General features: G+C 46.2%; 1 protein-coding gene across 1 annotated transcript in view; it reads left to right on the top strand.

Moving 5' to 3' along the window:
- The window catches only part of afdna (afadin, adherens junction formation factor a), a 91401-nt gene that overhangs the window by 54780 nt on the left and 18882 nt on the right, over positions 1–17739 (top strand). Inside the window, 9 exon segments of the mRNA XM_030109529.1 lie at positions 496–641; positions 1490–1584; positions 1923–2188; positions 2315–2458; positions 2623–2821; positions 3315–3421; positions 7290–7370; positions 17407–17472; positions 17563–17636. Coding sequence (XP_029965389.1) covers positions 496–641; positions 1490–1584; positions 1923–2188; positions 2315–2458; positions 2623–2821; positions 3315–3421; positions 7290–7370; positions 17407–17472; positions 17563–17636 — 1178 coding nt within the window.

Consider the following 17739-nt stretch of genomic DNA (forward strand, 5'->3'; position numbering starts at 1 on the left):
TGTGTTTGTTTTCCATGATGTTTGTCATGAAGAAGCAAAGTAAAAGAGATCTGAAGTGGTCTTGGTGCAGCCGGCTGGTGTCTGATGACCTGATGACCAGAGGTGAACGGGAGCGGTCACTTTTTATCCATCTCGTCACTTTGTCACGGCCGCTCTTCTTCTCCACGCCTGATTGGCTTAGAGGGAGGGGTGGGCGGGGCATGAGTCTATCCCTGAAGTAACAGCTGCTCCTTCTTGGCTGCCACTCAAACAGAAACCCCTCGATCGCCTCTCATCTTCAGCCGAACGTCCTCCGGTGTCCGTCACTAACAGCCCCCCCCCCCCCCTTCTCTCTCTCTCTCTCTCTCTCTCTCTCTCTCTCTCTCTCTCTCTCTCTCTCTCTCTCTCTCTCTCTCTCTCTGTCTCTCTCTCTCTGTCTCTCTCTCTCTCTCTCTGTCTCTCTCTCTCTGTCTCTCTCTCTGTCTCTGTGTTTCTGGTGTGATCTGTGGCGTACAGAAGCAGAAGAACATCGCGGGAGCGCTGGCCTTCTGGATGGCCAACGCCTCCGAGCTCCTCAACTTCATCAAGCAGGACCGAGACCTGAGCCGCATCACGCTGGACGCCCAGGACATCCTGGCACACCTGGTCCAGATGGCCTTCAAGTCAGTCCCAGAGCAGGAGCGCCACTCTGAAAGCTTTTCGGTGTAGCTGTGTAGAGAAGGGTGATGAAGCCAGGTGCCGAAGTTGTGAAAATCCGTGGAGTATTTACAGATATGATTTATATTGGCCTATAAAACTGGGGCTCAGTCAGTTCAAGAGGTGTTTTAAAGGTGTTTTTTTTTTTTTCAATTCTGATGTTTTTATAACCAGCCAATCTGCTAGCTTTGTCTTGCAGTACTACTTTTCAACACAAGATGGTGTGGGGTGGGTCACATTTGGTAACTTTCTCATAAATATCAGGGGTGTTGAACTCGTTTTAGTTGAGAAGCCACACATACAGCCGGATTTAATCCAGAGTGGGCTGGACTGGTGGCATAGTGTTATAGTAACCTTTAATTTTAAACTTTCAAGTTTGTTTTTGCTGCGACACAGAGCTTACCTGAAGAAAATGTCTAATTGCACAAAACAGGTATGGAAAATTACTACAAATTTACTAAAACCTTCAGGGTTAGCTACCGGTTATGGCAGCATCACTGATATTTCAGCTCAGGTCTGAGTGTCGTTTTGTTCAAAACTCTTAATATATTTGTTTGAAAATCAGTGTTTCAAATTTGTACCTTTTTCTTGGCAGTTTGGCTGGATTGGAGCCTCTTGTAGGCCGGGTTTGGCCCACAGGCCTCGTGTTTGACACCGCTAGTATATGTGAATGCTTAAAAGCCAGAAACGGTGACATTGTCGTAGAATCCGTCACGTTCATGAACTTGATGCTGGGTTTGGGAGGATCCGTGGGAGCCATATTGATCATTGTGCTGGCGTGTTGCTAACGTGTTGCTAACGATGTGCCGTGCAGGTACCTGGTCCACTGTCTGCAGGCCGACCTCAACAACTACATGCCGGCCTTCCTGGACGACCCCGAGGAGCACAACCCCCAGAGACCCAAGATCGGTAACAGCTGATAGATACTTTTCAATTAAACAGTTTTTTTGCACCACAGACCAGTTTGAAGAGATGTTACTTTATCTGCTAACTGGCAGGGTGAAATTGCTAAATGAGGCCTTGAAGAGTTTTGCTTTGATACATTTTTTTACTTCGTTTTTAATATTAAATATCGACTAATATGACTGAATACACCACCTAGTGGTGTGAACCGGTATTGCAGTGCTCGGCTACAGCAGATATATAGCTGCTGAGCTTCTGAACCTCAAACATAAAAATCTCAAAGACCACGCCACTTTCGTTCTGAAATGTTTTAAACTGTTTCATTTCCATATTTCCCCCCGCAGAGGACGTCCTGCACACGCTGACTGGGGCGATGTCGCTGCTGCGCCGCTGCCGGGTCAACGCGGCGCTCACCATCCAGCTCTTCTCGCAGCTCTTCCACTTCATCAACATGTGGCTCTTCAACAAGCTGGTGACGGACACCGACTCGGGGCTGTGCTGCCACTACTGGGGCGCCATCCTGCGGCAGCAGCTCAGCCACATCGAGGCCTGGGCGGAGAAGCAGGGCCTGGAGCTCGCCGCCGACTGCCACCTCAGCCGGATCGTGCAGGTGAGACGGCGGCGAGCCAGAGAACTCCAACGATATCCACCATTTATGCTTTTTTTTGGTCAAAGTATCTGAAACGAGTGAAAGTTGCCTGATTCCAGTGTCTCGCTGTTTGTTTGCGTCCTTCAGGCCACAACGCTGCTCACCATGGACAAGTACTCCATGCAGGACGTGCAGAACATCCACAACACCTGCTTCAAGCTCAACTCCCTGCAGCTGCACGCCCTCATGACCAACTACCACTGTGCCCCCGACGAGCCGTACATCCCCCCTGTACGACACAAACAGTCCATTTCAGCTCATTTAGTCACATTTAGCCATTATATAAAATCACTTTTTCATCATCATCCAGCAGAAAAAGTCACATTAGATTTCAGGCATTGATTTCAAGCTGGAACAGCTCCACAGCAGAAACGCGCTACTCTGTGTGTGTCTAGGAGCTGATCGACCACGTGGTGGCCGTGGCGGAGAACACGGCGGACGAGCTGGCGAGGAGCGACGGCCGCGAGGTGCAGCTGGAGGAGGACCCCGACCTGCAGCTGCCCTTCCTGCTGCCGGAGGACGGCTACTCGTGCGACGTGGTGCGCAGCCTCCCCAACGGCCTGCAGGACTTCCTGGAGCCGCTGCTGCAGAGAGGTGAACACATCAACGTCGTATTTAACGTCTTGCATGACTTCCAGCTTGAGGAACTTTGATGTCGGGGTGGAGCTATGTGATTGAGCACCATCCTGCTGCTAAATCTGCCCACTTCTACATCCACAACCGTAAAAAGGGTCACGTTTTGCAGCAGGATGTTTCTCCATCACACAGTTCCATCCCTGCATGGTGGATGATGGATGGGCCGGCGGAGGTCAAGAGGGCCCCCTGCTGGACAGGGACCTTCCCTCACAGCTGGACTATCACATTCACTATATATCTATCGATAGATGTGCGGCGCGACATGGCTTTCTATCAGGTTTTTAACATCTAGCAATAATAAAGGACGTGAAAGAAAGTCGGTCACCAGTTAACAGCGAGACCAGTTCATCCGAAACACCGGCTCAACTCCAGCCTCCATCTGCTACTGGCTAGAAGGAAGAGAACTTTGTTCTTCTTGGTTTTCGGTAAAAACTGTGTTTCCTGTGCACAGGGTTCTGTCGCCTGGTACCTCACCCGCGGTCACCCGGCACCTGGACCGTCCACTTCGAAGGAGCCGACTGCGACAGCCACTTCTCCACCGCGGACAGCTCGGAGATGGTGAGTCGGTCCGAGACTCTGCTGACTCCATGACGCTCTCACTCAATCGTTTTGAGCTCATTTTGTATTTATTTTACTGAAGGACTCTTCTCTCCTGGCTAAAAGAGGCCAGGATTAAAGCCCCCAAGAGGCTCTAATCCGGCCAAACCACAAAGTAAAATATAAAAAAATAAATAAAAGTAAATATTATTTAAAAGAACAAAAAAAAAATGTCTTAAGAGTAGCAGACCCATCAAAACAGTGAGACTCGAGCTGAGATGTCGGTGATGCTGCCATGAAAGCTAGCTAACTAGCATTAGCCTCTGCGACATGCTGTCATTGTGTTAAAACACCCACAATGCAACAGCTACAGCTTTTTATTGACATCTCACAGTATTTTTCACCAGAAGGTTTCATTGAACTTGGCTTTTAGTTGAGTTTGGAGTCATTTTCAGTAGCAGTTGATTGGTTTTGTTAAAATGTAGATATTTTCATCAAGTATACTCTTCGCTACAACAAAAACAAATGTGATCTTAAAGGTACTATTGGCACTATTTTAGCGTTCTGTCCCACTCCAGATGAAATTAGGCTGAATGTGGCCTAGATATGAAGTTACCAAGTGTGACCTACCACACCATCATGTGGTGAGAAGTGGTACTGCAAGGCAGCGCTAACAGGAGGGATGGTTATACCAGTAGATTCACCCGATAGTTTAAATCTAAAGGTTAATATGACTCAGTTTTACTGGTGACACGAGACTGAACTGAAATGTGTTTGACGCCCCCAGTTTAAAGTTTTTAACATCTACGTTGACTTTGTGTAGGTGAAACTAAATTCTGCGCTGAAGTGAGAAAATCAGATGAATGAGAGGCGTGTTTGTATACATGTGAGGGCTGAAACTAACACACTGCTAAATAATAAAGAAGTGGACAGAGATCTGCAGTATGTAGACTGTGAGGTAAATATTGTTATAGTTTAGTTTATTCCCAGTGAAACAGGATTTAATTAGTAGAAGAGTTTGATTTGGTGAGATAAGGCGAAGCCGCACATTCCAGAAGCTGACTTTAGCCGCTGGGCTCGTTTTCCCAACAAGCTCATGAAACTCAGCCTGGATTTTGAGGATTTAGGAGAGTTTGAGGAATTTTACCTTTTTTAGCCGTTAAAGTTACCTGGAATCTGATCCCGACCCGGAGGGGCACAGCTGGCTATTTTTAGACTGTGTGTGTGTGTGTGTGTGTGTGTGTGTGTGTGTGTGTGTGTGTGTGTGTGTGTGTGTGTGTGTGTGTGTGTGTGTGTGTGTGTGTGTGTGTGTGTGTGTGTGTGTGTGTGTGTGTGTGTGTGTGTGTGTGTGTGTGTGTGTGTGTGTGTGTGTGTGTGTGTGTGTGTGTGTGTGTGTGTGTGGTCTCCTGGTGAAAAAGGCAGTGATTACGGTGACTTCAGAAGGAGCTATTTACATTTCATGAAAGCCCTCACACACACACACAATCTAATCAACACCAATCAGTTAGTTAGTGAGCCTGGAGCAGTAAATGATAGACTCTGTTACACACACACACACACACACACACACACACACACACACACACACACACACACACACACACACACACTCCACACTGCCACTTCCTCAGTAATTGGCCTGTTTATCCCTCCTCTACTGTTTCACGACTGCAGTCTCGACATCATGCAGGCGTCTCTCGCGCAGAAACACACTCTGATTAGTGTGTGTGTGTGTGTGTGTGTGTGTGTGTGTGTGTGTGTGTTGAGGCAGCTGCAGGGTTTGAGTCCCGACTCGGTTACGGTCTGCCTGCCTGCCGTCATCACACACTGTTTTTGTGTGGATTATCTGAATGGCTTTGAGATTAAGTTGTAACTTAATCTGAAATTTAGGCAAATTTGACAATGTAAAAGTTCTCAAGATGTATGAAAAAAATCCCCAAAATTTAATCCAACAACAGTCGACCGATCATGCTTTTCTATTTGATGTCAGTAAATATGCTTTTGTTACCATCTCTTCCAGTTGGTCCGGTCCTGCAGTACCACCCTGGACCACAAGATGGTGTAGTGAGCTGCTAACCAGCCACGATGAACTGTTGAATCATTCCATTCTTTGTTCTAATTCTGAAATCCCCACCTCCTCCTCAGAACTCTGAGTTCATACATACGCTTGAGTTACAAAAAACGCTGAAATTCTCATTGTTGAATTCCAAGTTGGCCAACCCTGTTGTTGTTATTTATTCTGGAAAAGCGATCTGGATGTGTTCATATCTTCCCTTGACTCGCAGTTATTTATGACCATTTGTAGAAATGTGAAGAAAATGGCAGTTTAGCGAACAAATCCAAACGAGCAGAACCCGCTATTAGTGTTACTGTTCTTGTGTTTATGCCGCTGCAGAACAGAAGATCTTTAGCTCTTTAGTTCACGCTAGCATTCCTGAAGGATCTGTTTCTCGTCTGGTTTTGGTTGTTGTCTTTTTCTCGTCCGGTTCACGGCTGGTTCTGGTTTGGTTCTGGTCCTGTTCTCACTCACTTTTCGGCTGCTTCTGGTTCTCGCCCAGTACTCGACTGGTTGTGGTCTTTGTCCGGTTCTGTTTTTTGCCCGGTTCTCGGCTAGTTCTCGTCTGGTCCCCACTCGGTTCCTGGCTGGTTCTGGTCGTCGTGCAGTTCTCAGCAGGTTCTGGTTGTTGTCTGGTTCTCATCCGGTTCTCGTCTGGTTCTCACCTGGTTCCTGTCCGTTCCTCCCCCAGTTCTCCCCCTAACCTGTTCCCACCCCCGTTGCGTCGGTTTGAGCCACGGCGTCGGTTCTTCTTTCTCGCCACTGAAGCCGAGCGGCGCAGCCCGGTGGCCACATGCTGAACCGCCGATCAGCTCCTGTAATTATTCTTCAATTTTTTAAACAAGCCCACATGTTCAACAAGGCTTTGAACCGAGAAAACCAGAGACGCGTGCACGTGTTCAAGGGACGAATGGTGGTGAAGTTTTCTTTTATTTTTTAATCATTTTATCTGCCTTAACATGCTGTCAAGTTGTGGGCGTCGCTGAGAAATAAATCGGCTTTTCAACAGAGTTATCTAGAGAGAGTACTCCTACTGAAACTGATTCAGACTGTGCGTCTCTGTATTTCTCTTGTTGTTTCGGAGGTCTGAGTGAGTTCAGGATTAATTAACCGGTGCTAACATTTACCATTTCACTGATTTCTTGATGCTAAGCTAGCAGCTGGTGCATGCGGTGTTTCTCATTGAGGCTGCAGCTTTCCTCTCCCAGTGGTTCGGTGGTGCAGTGGTTTGACGTACCGTCGCCTTGCGTCGGCGCTGACGTTGTTCTTGTTGTTTTGCTTGGCTGTGGGCGTTTCCCTGCAGATTCCTCCGCATTTACGCACAATTTATCCACATTCAACAACACAGAAACGAGACATTCCTCAGTTTGAGTCTGACATGTATTTTGCAGGATCCTGATTTCTTCGTTGTGTTTTCTGATGTGGTGAATGTCTGTGACTCTTTCCCTCATTCTGTCTTTACTTCTTTGTCTGCTCTTTGTTTCCCTCCCCACCCAGGCACCCAGCCCTGCTTTAAATGAGCCCTGCTGTGTATACATGTGTGTGTATGTGTGTGTGTGGGTCGCCATGATGTGGTTTTTCATTCTTGACTCTCTTCCAGCGACCACAGGTTCCTCTGTGGTCTTCCCCTTTTCCCCTTCATCCCTCCTTCATGCTTTCCCTCCCTTTTTCTCATCCCTCCCGGCTCTCTCTCTCTCTCTCTCTCTCTCTCTCTCTCTCTCTCTCTCTCTCTCAGAGACTTCAGTCTCCTCCTGAAGCTCGCAGCAGCACTCGCTCCGAACATCCCCGCTCACTCGTTTTTCTCAACCTTCCTGTCCGTCTCTGTCTCCGCAGCCAATGAGGAAAGAGCCGGAGGTCGTCACGGTGACCCTGAAGAAGCACAACGGCATGGGCCTCAGCATCGTGGCCGCCAAGGTAAGGAGAGAGCGCCTGTGTTTACCCAAACTGCTACAAATGACAGGTTTTACAAGGAAAAATGGACGTTTTGGTGTGAAAAGAGTGAAGATTTGGCAGGAAATCCAGAAATAACTGGGATGTTTTTGGTGCTGGCTGGTTGTGAAACAGGCTGCTGGTTTTAAATGTTGAGTCTGACAGCGGCGCTGAGACTAAACAGAGAAACTTCTGCATGGCTTCACGCTCGGTTAAAGGAGTGGGCGTGTGCGGCAGCGGTGGAGGAGGCTCGTTTGACAATCGTCCGTCTGTCAGACTGTGAGAAAATTACACTTAACTGTTGCATCAGGCGAGAAACTGTAAAATATCTCCTCTGAGTGTCAAGAAGAACACTGGGGGAAAACAACAAACATTTCAAACAAAGTAAAACAATTGGCTCGTGTTTTATTAAAGTCGAAGACACCACTCGACTGTCATGCACATGCTCACCACTAGTTGGAGCCACAGCGCCGTCCTCTCGCAAAAAAACCAATGGTTTCTGCAAACGTGTTCTGCAATGATTCCTGCTCCTGCTAGCGGTTCGAGTTATCCGCACCCGGGATAGTTCGATATCATTTATGCGGAGTCCCTGCAATACTGCAACTGTGAAGCCAAGCAGCTCATCAGAACTGTCAAGATCTTCTGTCCAATTCGCATAACAGTCGACCGAAGGCTGCCTCATTCTGGAAAAGTTTCACTGTTTTTTAAAACCTTCCTCATACACGTTGAAACGTCCGACATACTGCTGTTTGCGCGCATGGCAGCTTGCTGATGCTGTGTTTTTCTTGTTATCCAAAGATGTAAACATTCAAGCTTCTCTAAACTGTCTTTCTTTATGGTCTAGATGTTCTCCCTATATGCAGATGATGGTGCCCTAAATGTTAGTGAATGAAACACTGTTAAAATGAGCAGTAATTCTCTATTATTACTCCTGTAGTAGTTTGACCTCTTTGCACGTGCAGAAAAAGCTGACTCCACCACTGCTCATGCAGGTGCAGTGTTGTGTGTTTTAGAAAAATGAGCTTTTTCCCATGTAGCGTGGCGGCGGAGAGCGGTGCATTTGGACTGTTTACTGTGTAAATATAAAGCAGAAATAATATGGAAGTTTGTAGATGCTATGTGAACTTCTCATGAGTTAAAAACCAAGGCTTCAGGGAGTTAATGGAAGACATTAATGCCAACCTTAAGCCTTGTTTAAAATTTAGCATGCTGGAGGATTCAAGGCTTTATTATCTTTGATTTAAAAGGTTCTGCTTACAGTACCATAAATTGTGATAAATTACTGTTGTTTTTTTTTTTTTTTACAACAGTCCTAATTAAAACTTTCCGACAGCTGGAAAATGAATCCATGCGAGTGTGTTAGTGTTCTTCAGTCCTCCACCAGGGGGCGAGCTATAGGTCAGAACTTCTCTCTCCTGTCCAGCCCGCTTCGTGTTTTCTGTTGATTTTCGGGTATTTAAGTTGGCGTCCAGCGGTGATCCACGGCGTTGCACCTCAGAGTCTAAACGCAGTCCCGTTTGGATTTTAAGAGGGAAGCGTCGCTCCACCGGGTGTCTGAGGGAAACCCTCCACTCAGGCTGACCTGTTACGTAACGCCTCTTCAAGGTCGTCACATCAGCAGAGTTCCTTCTGACTGAAATCTGTCCAACACACACACACACACACACACACACACAGACTGAGAACAGGTGGACAGGCTGAGATAAGCCTGCTTGTGTTTGTTCCCTGTTCCACACATCGCGCCTCTTTCTGTCTTTCCTTTGACTGGACTGAGCTTCCTGCTGAAGGCCAGAGCTTTCCTGTGTGTGTATGTGTGCGCGTGTGTGTGTGCAGAGAGGAAGGACATGCCGAGGAAACCTCCTCCCGCTTTCTTTTCAAACCGTGTGTGTGTTTGAGTGTGTGTTGGATGGGGAAATTCAGGTAGAGGGAATTTTGTCAAACAGCTGCTTGAATTCTCAGTAAACTGGGCTGAGCTCTGTCCTATTATATAAGTGTGTGTGTGTGCGCGCGCGTGTGTGTGATATTTGCCTGGCGGAGCGGCCGCGCTCCACCTCACTCTGACCACTTCACCTCTGGATCGCCGCCTGGCTTTACCGTTTCCCTGCACACACTCTGCAATTAGGATCCCGTGGAGGAATTTCAGGAACATTTGAGGAATTTACTGCGTCGTTTTGAGCGGCCACGCTGGACTCCACACCGCTCTCTCAAAGCCTCGCTTCTCCTTTTTCTCTGGGATTTCGAAGCCTTTCCTTTTTTGGACTTCTCAACATGCAGGTTTTGCTCCGGCGAGCAGGACTTCCCAGCGTCTCCTCACCTCTCGCTTCCACGTGTAAACAGTCATTTCACAACTAGAAGCTGAGCTGAATGGATTACTCCCAGCCCGAGTAGGGTTTTCTTTCTTTTTTCTTTTTTTTTTTTTTTTCCCTCTTCTTCCTGGACTTGTCTGTTCATGTTGGGAGGCTGAAGGGATAAAAGCAGGTGTGTGCAGTCTGGACGTCGCAGTACGAAGCCGCTCCGCCGACCGACATGTGGTTTTCAGTGGTGGGCAGGAGAGACCAGGTAACAGCTCCTCTGACTCTGCCGGCCAGACAGGAAAGCTTAGCCCAGCACATTTTTCCTGTTTGTGGTGTCTTTTTTTTTTTTTTTTTTATTCCGGGCTGGGATATTTGAGGAACACATGTAGCTGAGGCAGCAGCCGTCGGGGAGCGACGGCCTTCTGGTTTGTCACTTTTCACTGTTTGCTTTCAGGGACGCGCTCTCGCACACGGCCAGGCTAAAGTACACACAGATGGGGAAAAGTCTGAGCAGCAGTTTTCAGCTCATTCACAACATGTGTTGGATTTAGAAAGCTGAAATGTTCGCATGAGCTCCAGATCGAGTCTTTTGAGTGGATTAACGTCGATGTTTCCTAAACTTTTTGCTGTGTTCTTCTACATGATGACGTTTCAGGTGAAAATCGGTTTCCTCTTTTCATTTGAGAGCAGTTTTGCATTTACACGGCAACGGTTTGAAAACGACGTCCGTTTACACTGAAATGCTGATGTAGTTTTTCTGGTAGCTCGTCTACTGAGCAGAGCAGAATTACAGTTTACCGCAGTCATGGTGTTCGTGAGCACCAGCAGCGTTTCGGCAAAGTTGCGTTTCTCCCGTTTACATGGCGACGGAAAGCGGTTGTTTTGAGAAAGTTCCACCTTGAAGCCGTTATGTTTTCAGTGACTCCTCCTCCTCCTGATGTGTTTGTTGGTCCGTCAGTTGGAGAACACAGCTTTTCTCTCTGTCGCTCCGTGATGCTCTGAGGAATTCCTCACATGACGAAATCCAGCATTCCTCCTCTGCTGCTGCCACAGTTCAAACTTCAGCATTTCAAAATCCTTTCTGTTGACTCCTCTAGATAACGGAGCAGCGCCAGATGTTTGCTGCACATCAGGAGGGAAGTGATCATTATTAGGACATTCATGAAGTTTATCACATTTTAAAATATGTCAGAGACTAACTTCAAACTTCCACATGTACATTTTTTAATTGCTGATACAGATTTAATCAGTTTACATTTTAATACATATCAAAGTTTCTAATTTAGTAGTTTCTATAGCACTAAAATCAGCTTGGATTCTTAAGATTTGAAAAGTTTTGTTTTTGGAGAATTCTGGTCTAAATTGGTTTAGTATTGTGCTTTTTTAAAGCTGAAATATAGGTTTATATTTACAATATTCAAATGAAGTAGTTTAGATGACTTGAATTCTGAGTGTTTTGACTTGATTAACTTTATGAATCTTGATTCTGATGAATGACTTGGAGCCCCGATGAGGATTTAGTAGCATTTCTACCAATCACTGATTAACAATATTTAACTGAAATTAAACCAACTGCTGTATTTAACTTAACACTCAGAATATTGGCTTAAACTGAAGAACGATGGAGCGCTCCGCTTCCCGTACGCTGCCGTCCCAGACCGCATTCAAGACATATATTGTTACCACTACTAAATGTGTGCCAGAGCCGTGCTCCCACTGGTCGTTAGCGCTCGTCACTTCTGCTGGGATCGTCCCAGAAGCGTTGTAACGCCAGGTGGAACCGCAGCCTGTTTGTGTTTGTGTGTTTTCAGCCACAGAACTGAACTGGAGATGGAACAATAGCATGAGAGCATCCCCCCTGTGAGGGCTGGAACAATGAGAGGATGTAACACACGCACACACACACACACACACACACACACACACACACACACACACACACACACACACACACACACACACACACACACACACACACACACACTCTCATCTGCAGTCCCATTTTAGCTGGTTTGCATGGAAAGCGGGAAACATGCTCGCAGTAGGAATTGAGGTCATTTAACTGATTCTTCTTCTGTGGTTTTTGCCCCATTTTTGACACCAGTTATTAAATACTAGTATGAATTCAGTTATACAGTTTAGAAAATGACCTATGTTATGTGTGATGTTGGGGTGGAAACTTCTGAAGAGTTTCAGAGCCGCTGTCTCTCTGCCCAGCTTCCTGCACTAGCTGTTAGCTTTTTGCCCCTACTTTTGACCTTCACTCGCTAGTTACTGACTACTGCTTTGAATTTAGTGATGCAGTTAGTAGTGAAGCTGTGAAAACATTCAAAGAGTTTCAGAGCTGCTGTCTCTTTCCCTTGTTTTATGTGCTCGCCGTTAGCTTTGGCGTGAGCCGTTGCGTTTTGTGACCTTAACGGCGTGACTTTTGGCAGTAGCATGAAACTGATGCGGTTAAACTCACTGACGTGGAGTGCGAGGCTGAGGTAGAAACATTTATCAGTTTATCTTCTGGCCTCGGTTATCGGCATTGGAGTTCAGTCAGGCTCTCATGTTGGAAGAACGCGCCTCCCTCCAGCGATCCCGCTCTAACGGCGTCCTGGCAGCTTGAAGACGCAGCTTATTAAAAACAGAGTCGTCCAATAAATCACCTCTCTCTCTGCCGTTCGGGCTATTTTTCCGCCTCTCCGGTGTTTATCTGTGAACTCGTGCTCGAACACGCTCAAGGAGAAGAAGCTTTTCGGTGGAATTCGCCCAAGTGATTTTTGAGAGACGAGGGTTAAGGTGGATGTGTTTGCACATCTGGTTTCACTGAAACATCAGCGGCGAGTTTTAAAGCTTCGGACCTTTGAAGACTGAAATTTGAGGGAAAGAGAGCAGAAGAGAGGTGTACTTTTAGCAGCTTTTCAAACTTCATTCTGTCTGCAGTTTGTTCTCCAGAAGACGAGTTTCCAACCTGACAAAGCCGAACATGTTTTCAAGACGCTCGCTGGCTTCTGGGCTACAAGACGACTTTTGAAATAAGACATAAGAAGGAGTTGTTATGGTCAAACTGTCTGAGAGAAACTGAGAAAACTTGGTGATGGAAACCATTCTCAGAGCTCTCTCTCATTTGGAAGGTTGCCGGTTCGATGACCTGTCCACATGTCTATGTGTGATTGAGCAAGACATTGAAGCCCAAACTGTTCCTGATTGATGGATTGGACTCAAGCAGCGGGAAAGTGCCACAAAAGTGAAATTCATTGACCAGTTTGACTTGAAATTGATATTTAAAAAAAAAAAAAAAAAAAAAAAAAAACTTTGGAGAGATTTTATAAGTAGAATATAAACCTTTATTTTGAAACTCCAATTGACTTTACTGCTCCTTAGGTGTTGTTTTTTTTCTTTTGCATTATATCACTGTAGCACTTTCAGATTTCAATGAATTTGAAGTTCACTAAAAATTCTACAAGTTAAAAGCGTTGTTGTTGTTCAGTATTTCGAGGATTTTCTGCTGATATTTCAATGAAGATGAAGCTTTAGATGGTCTCTTGTCACGCGTTGGGAAGGACCAGATAGAAAATTCAATGCAACATGAGATCATTTGCGCCAAAACCAAAAGAGTTTTGTGTTGGAATCAAAGTCATGCAGCAGATGTTCTTTTAGCATCATTACTGCTCAAACTTCCCTTTTCTAGACCTCCAGGCTGCTTCCAGCTCGAATCTGACCCCTTTAACTGACTGAGGGAATTCCCTGCATCCCCCTGAGGATGTCAAACGTCTGTGGAGCCGGTGTCGGGGGGCCGGATCCCCCCCCGGATCCCCCCGAGCCGGGCGACCGAAGCACGGAGCTGAAACAGAGACCGGCTCTGTTCGCGTCCAGCAGACATAAAACAGTCGGAATGATTCACGGCTCTCCTCTCATCTGAATGTCACTCGCAGGAAACCCGTGCCTGCATGAATCCAGCCTCATTACTGCCAAACACACACACACACTCGTACTAGACGCCTGAAGGTCTCTGCCGTCTCTTCAGAGCTTCAGACCGACACGCAGCTCTGCGGGTGATGGACGAGGTGGGACTTGATGAACACTGTCGGTACAGTGAACAAAGAGCAGAAAAATCAGCGGATTGTAATTTGCGGCCCAGAAGGAAGTTCAGCCGGTGTTTTACGGCACAACCACTCCGTCGATTCGCTCTCCGTCAATACACCTGAAAGCTGAGGATTTTTACATGATCCCAGCACACAAAGGTCTTTGTCTGGACGTCAGCTCAAACTAAGAATCAATCGTTTTTACGTCCACTTTTATTCACCAGTCTTTTCCCCTTTCAGGAAAAACTTTCAAACAAAACTTGACAAACAGCAGCATAGAAAAGGCAAAAAAAAAAACCCTTTACTGCAGCACGTTGAAGGTTTCACCTGCAGGTTTGGAGATTTGTGTCAGAAGCTTCACCTTGTTGGTGTTAAATGAGGCGTCGGAGCTGCAGCAGCCTTTCAGCAAGTTGTGCTTCCACAGACATAATCGGAACCGTTTCAAAAAGTTACGCGTTTCACAGCGATGGGGTTGGAGTGTTTTCAAAAAGTTGCGTTTTCACCCGTTTTCACAGTCTGAGTCAGCATTTTCAAAAAGTTGTTTTCCCAAACTTTTTATGGAAGTGGGAGTAGTAGTGTTTTTCAAAAAAAAAGTTTTCTTCTCAGGCATTTTTGAAAAGTTGCATTTTTCTCCATTTTTTTTTTTTGATGTTTTCAAAAAGTTGCATTTTCCCCATTTTTGTCGAGACTTAATGTTGTCAAAAAGTTGGAATTTTCCACATTTTTACAGTCAGCATTTTCAAAAAATCTGTTTTTGCACATTTTTATAGAGACTTTGTTGAAGAGTTTTCAAAAAGTTGCATTTTCCCGTTTTTTCCATGGAGATGGAGCACGAGCATCTTCAAGTGTTGTTTTTATTTTTCCCCCATTTTTTCCCCCATTTTTATTGAGACAGTGTGGTAGCATTTTCAAAAAGTGCCACCTTTGAAGACTTCACATCGTCGTGTCGGCAAACAGCCGAAGCGCTCCGAAGCTTTTCCTCCGCCTCTTCAGGCGGCGGCGTTCGGCTCCTGCTGCCTCGTCCACCGCAGCCGCCGCAGCAGTTCATTAACAGCCTGATTATCCTGATTGTAACGCAGCGTGTCGTCTTTCTCTGCTGCGCGCGCACACACACACACACACACACACACAATTTCTGCTGCGTTGCCAGGTCTGACAAATGGCAGCAATCAGGAGTCTCCACTGTTTTGAGTGTCTCTGCAGGGACGCTGTGATCAGTAGCGTCCTGGCTGTGGAGCATGTGTGCACCATCTGAACTCTTCCCTGTCGTGTTACAAAGTGGATTTAAAAGTGGAGGAGAAACGTCCTCGGTGGAGTCCGCAGCGTCTTCAGTCGTCGTGTTGTTTGATTCAGGCCGGGTTTTTACCAACATGAATAGTTTCTCTTTTGGTTTCTGTGGCACAAACTGCTGAGTTTCAGGAGTCGAAACAAAGCCCTGCTTTACACGTTGACCAGGAAACAACGGGAACAGGTCTGGAAGAGAAACAAAATCCAGTTTAAGGATGAGTTTAAAACAGAATGAACACAGTCAAAAAAAAAATCTGTTAAAATACCATTTTAAATGCAGTGCAAAAGCTATAATTGAAGTTCTAATCCATCTAAGACGTTTAAAACTAGACTCGAACTCTTCGAAGCGACTTTGGAAAAGAGCTGAGAGCTGTGATCTCCAAAGATGGCGCAAAAAGAAGTTTGAGCACAGAACAGCTAACTTAACTAACTGAAACCCAGTCAAGAGACGAGTCTGAACAAATTCCAAACTCTGAGAGAAAAACGAGTTTGATCCACGAACAAGACCAAGAACTGGTTTGAAACCAGACAAGAAACTCCATGTACTTAGAACCGAGAAACAAAATCCATGTTTTGAATAATTTTCAAGTGAGAACAGACACTTTGGTTGAGTAAACTTTGTCCGTTTACACTCTGGGCCAATGCAAAGGCAACTTTTTGAAAACGTGTCCTCTCCATGTAAACGGAGGAAAATGCGACGTTTCTGAAACTCTGCGACTGAAAGAATGAAAACGTTCTACTGTACTGACAGCCGTACAGCGGCAGTCCAACAACCTGCTGGGACCCAGTTCAGAACCAGTTCAAAAGACCAGATCCATGTATAAATCAACCTCAAGGCCTTTAAAACCGATCCAAACGGTCCAGAGACCGGCCCCAATGAAGTCCCGGTACAAGTTTCAGACCAGACTGATCCAGAAACCTGAAACCAGGTCCCCCACTGGGCCTGGAACCAGTCTAAACCGAGCCGCACAGTCTGAACCCGGGACTGAGCCAAGACGCCGTTCAGGAGCCACTTTGAAAGACTAAACAGAGTCCAGACCAGCAGCTCCCAGAATTCAATGAGAAGCCGTCGCCTCTTTGATGTTTTGGGAGCGTATTGTTCCTCCGACCTGCTTTGAACGCCGTTTTCAGAGATGTTCTCAGTTCTGACGCCAGCGCCGCCGCTAATCTCTCTCTCTCTCCGAGCGAGACTTCCCTCGTCTGAAGTCTCCGAGGTGAAAAACAGTTTGTGATTCCGCACAGCGGCGTTCCTCCAAACACACGGTGTTGTTCCGCTGCCGCACGAACTCTGGAGGACAAACACGCCAGGACGGCGAGGGAAGGCGTGCGAAACGGCAATAACAGAAAAACAAGGAGCCGCACACAGAAGCTGGAGTCTCGACACAGACGCAGACGTTAAGAAAGAGTCTGGCTCCGGGAAGATATTATGACATGAAACAAATCTCCGCCGCATTCCTGTGGCCAGATATCATTGTTTCAACAGCGAGAGAGAAATGAGGAAAATGCAGCGAGGCCGATCGCTGCCGCTGCTCCAGAAACGGCTGCGAGTGTTCCGGTTGTTTGACATGTTGGTGAACTCCTTGCTTCTGATAAGAGATCAGGAACGACACGCTTTGACAGTCCAGCTTTGTTCTGTTCAGTGTTGATTAGCAATGAAGCAATATTAACATTTGATTGATGATAATATGTTGTTATGGCCGATATTTACCAATATTGATAATGGAATTAAGGCTAGTTTCTATGATTTTGTGTACTGAAAAAGGTCTAAACGCTCAATATGCAAATGTAATTTCTTTATTTTCAAAAACTTCAAATACAAAACAATTGAATAACAGCAAATAGCTTAGAAACTTCTATAAAATTCCTCCATGAAAGTTCAGTTTAACTTAGCTTTTAATCATAAATCGATAAATTACAAATCAAAACACATTGACAATGTTTTATTGATTACATCAGTTTCAACTAAAATCTGTGAAACAAGTCAAATCAGAATTATCGAAGCGTGTCCTGACTACATTCTCACTAATCAGACTTATTGATGACAGACTCTGGAGTCGGGGGAAAGTTAACAACTTAAATTGTAAAGTTAATGTCTGTAGATAAATACTGCTCTATGCTGCACCCCTGGTTTCCATCTTTCCCTTAGCCAGTTGAAGAAATGAACCTCGCTGTTGAATTCTGCCTGTTTTTACAGTCTGATCCTACCAGCATGGCTTTGAGGCTAATGCTAGTTAGCTGTCAACCTGGATGTCCAGCAGCACTTTCATGGATTTAACGTGACGGTTACAGGAGAAACAGTGGAAGTTACTGAATGTAACGACTCGGCTGTTTGTTGTTAACAGGCTCTGTTCTTCCACTGTGTCTCTGCAGGGTGCAGGTCAGGAGAAACTGGGCATCTACATCAAGTCCGTGGTCAAAGGAGGAGCGGCCGACATGGTGAGTGTTGAGGCCGGCAATCACTCATACACACACGTCGTCACGCACGCACACACACACGCTCACGGCGTGGTGTTTGTGTTTCCACAGGACGGCCGTCTGGCTGCAGGCGACCAGCTGCTGAGTGTTGACGGCAGGAGTCTGGTCGGTTTGTCACAGGAGAGGTGAGAAGCGCTCCGTCCCTGCCGGCAGGCTCTCAGTACAGTCTTGACCGTGAGCGTCTGGGGAAAACGGTTCAGATCTGGGAGAGCTCGTTAAAAGTAGAAA

The sequence above is a fragment of the Salarias fasciatus genome, chromosome 15 (genome assembly GCF_902148845.1).
Source record: "Salarias fasciatus chromosome 15, fSalaFa1.1, whole genome shotgun sequence".
NCBI classification, from domain to species: Eukaryota; Metazoa; Chordata; class Actinopteri; order Blenniiformes; family Blenniidae; genus Salarias; species Salarias fasciatus.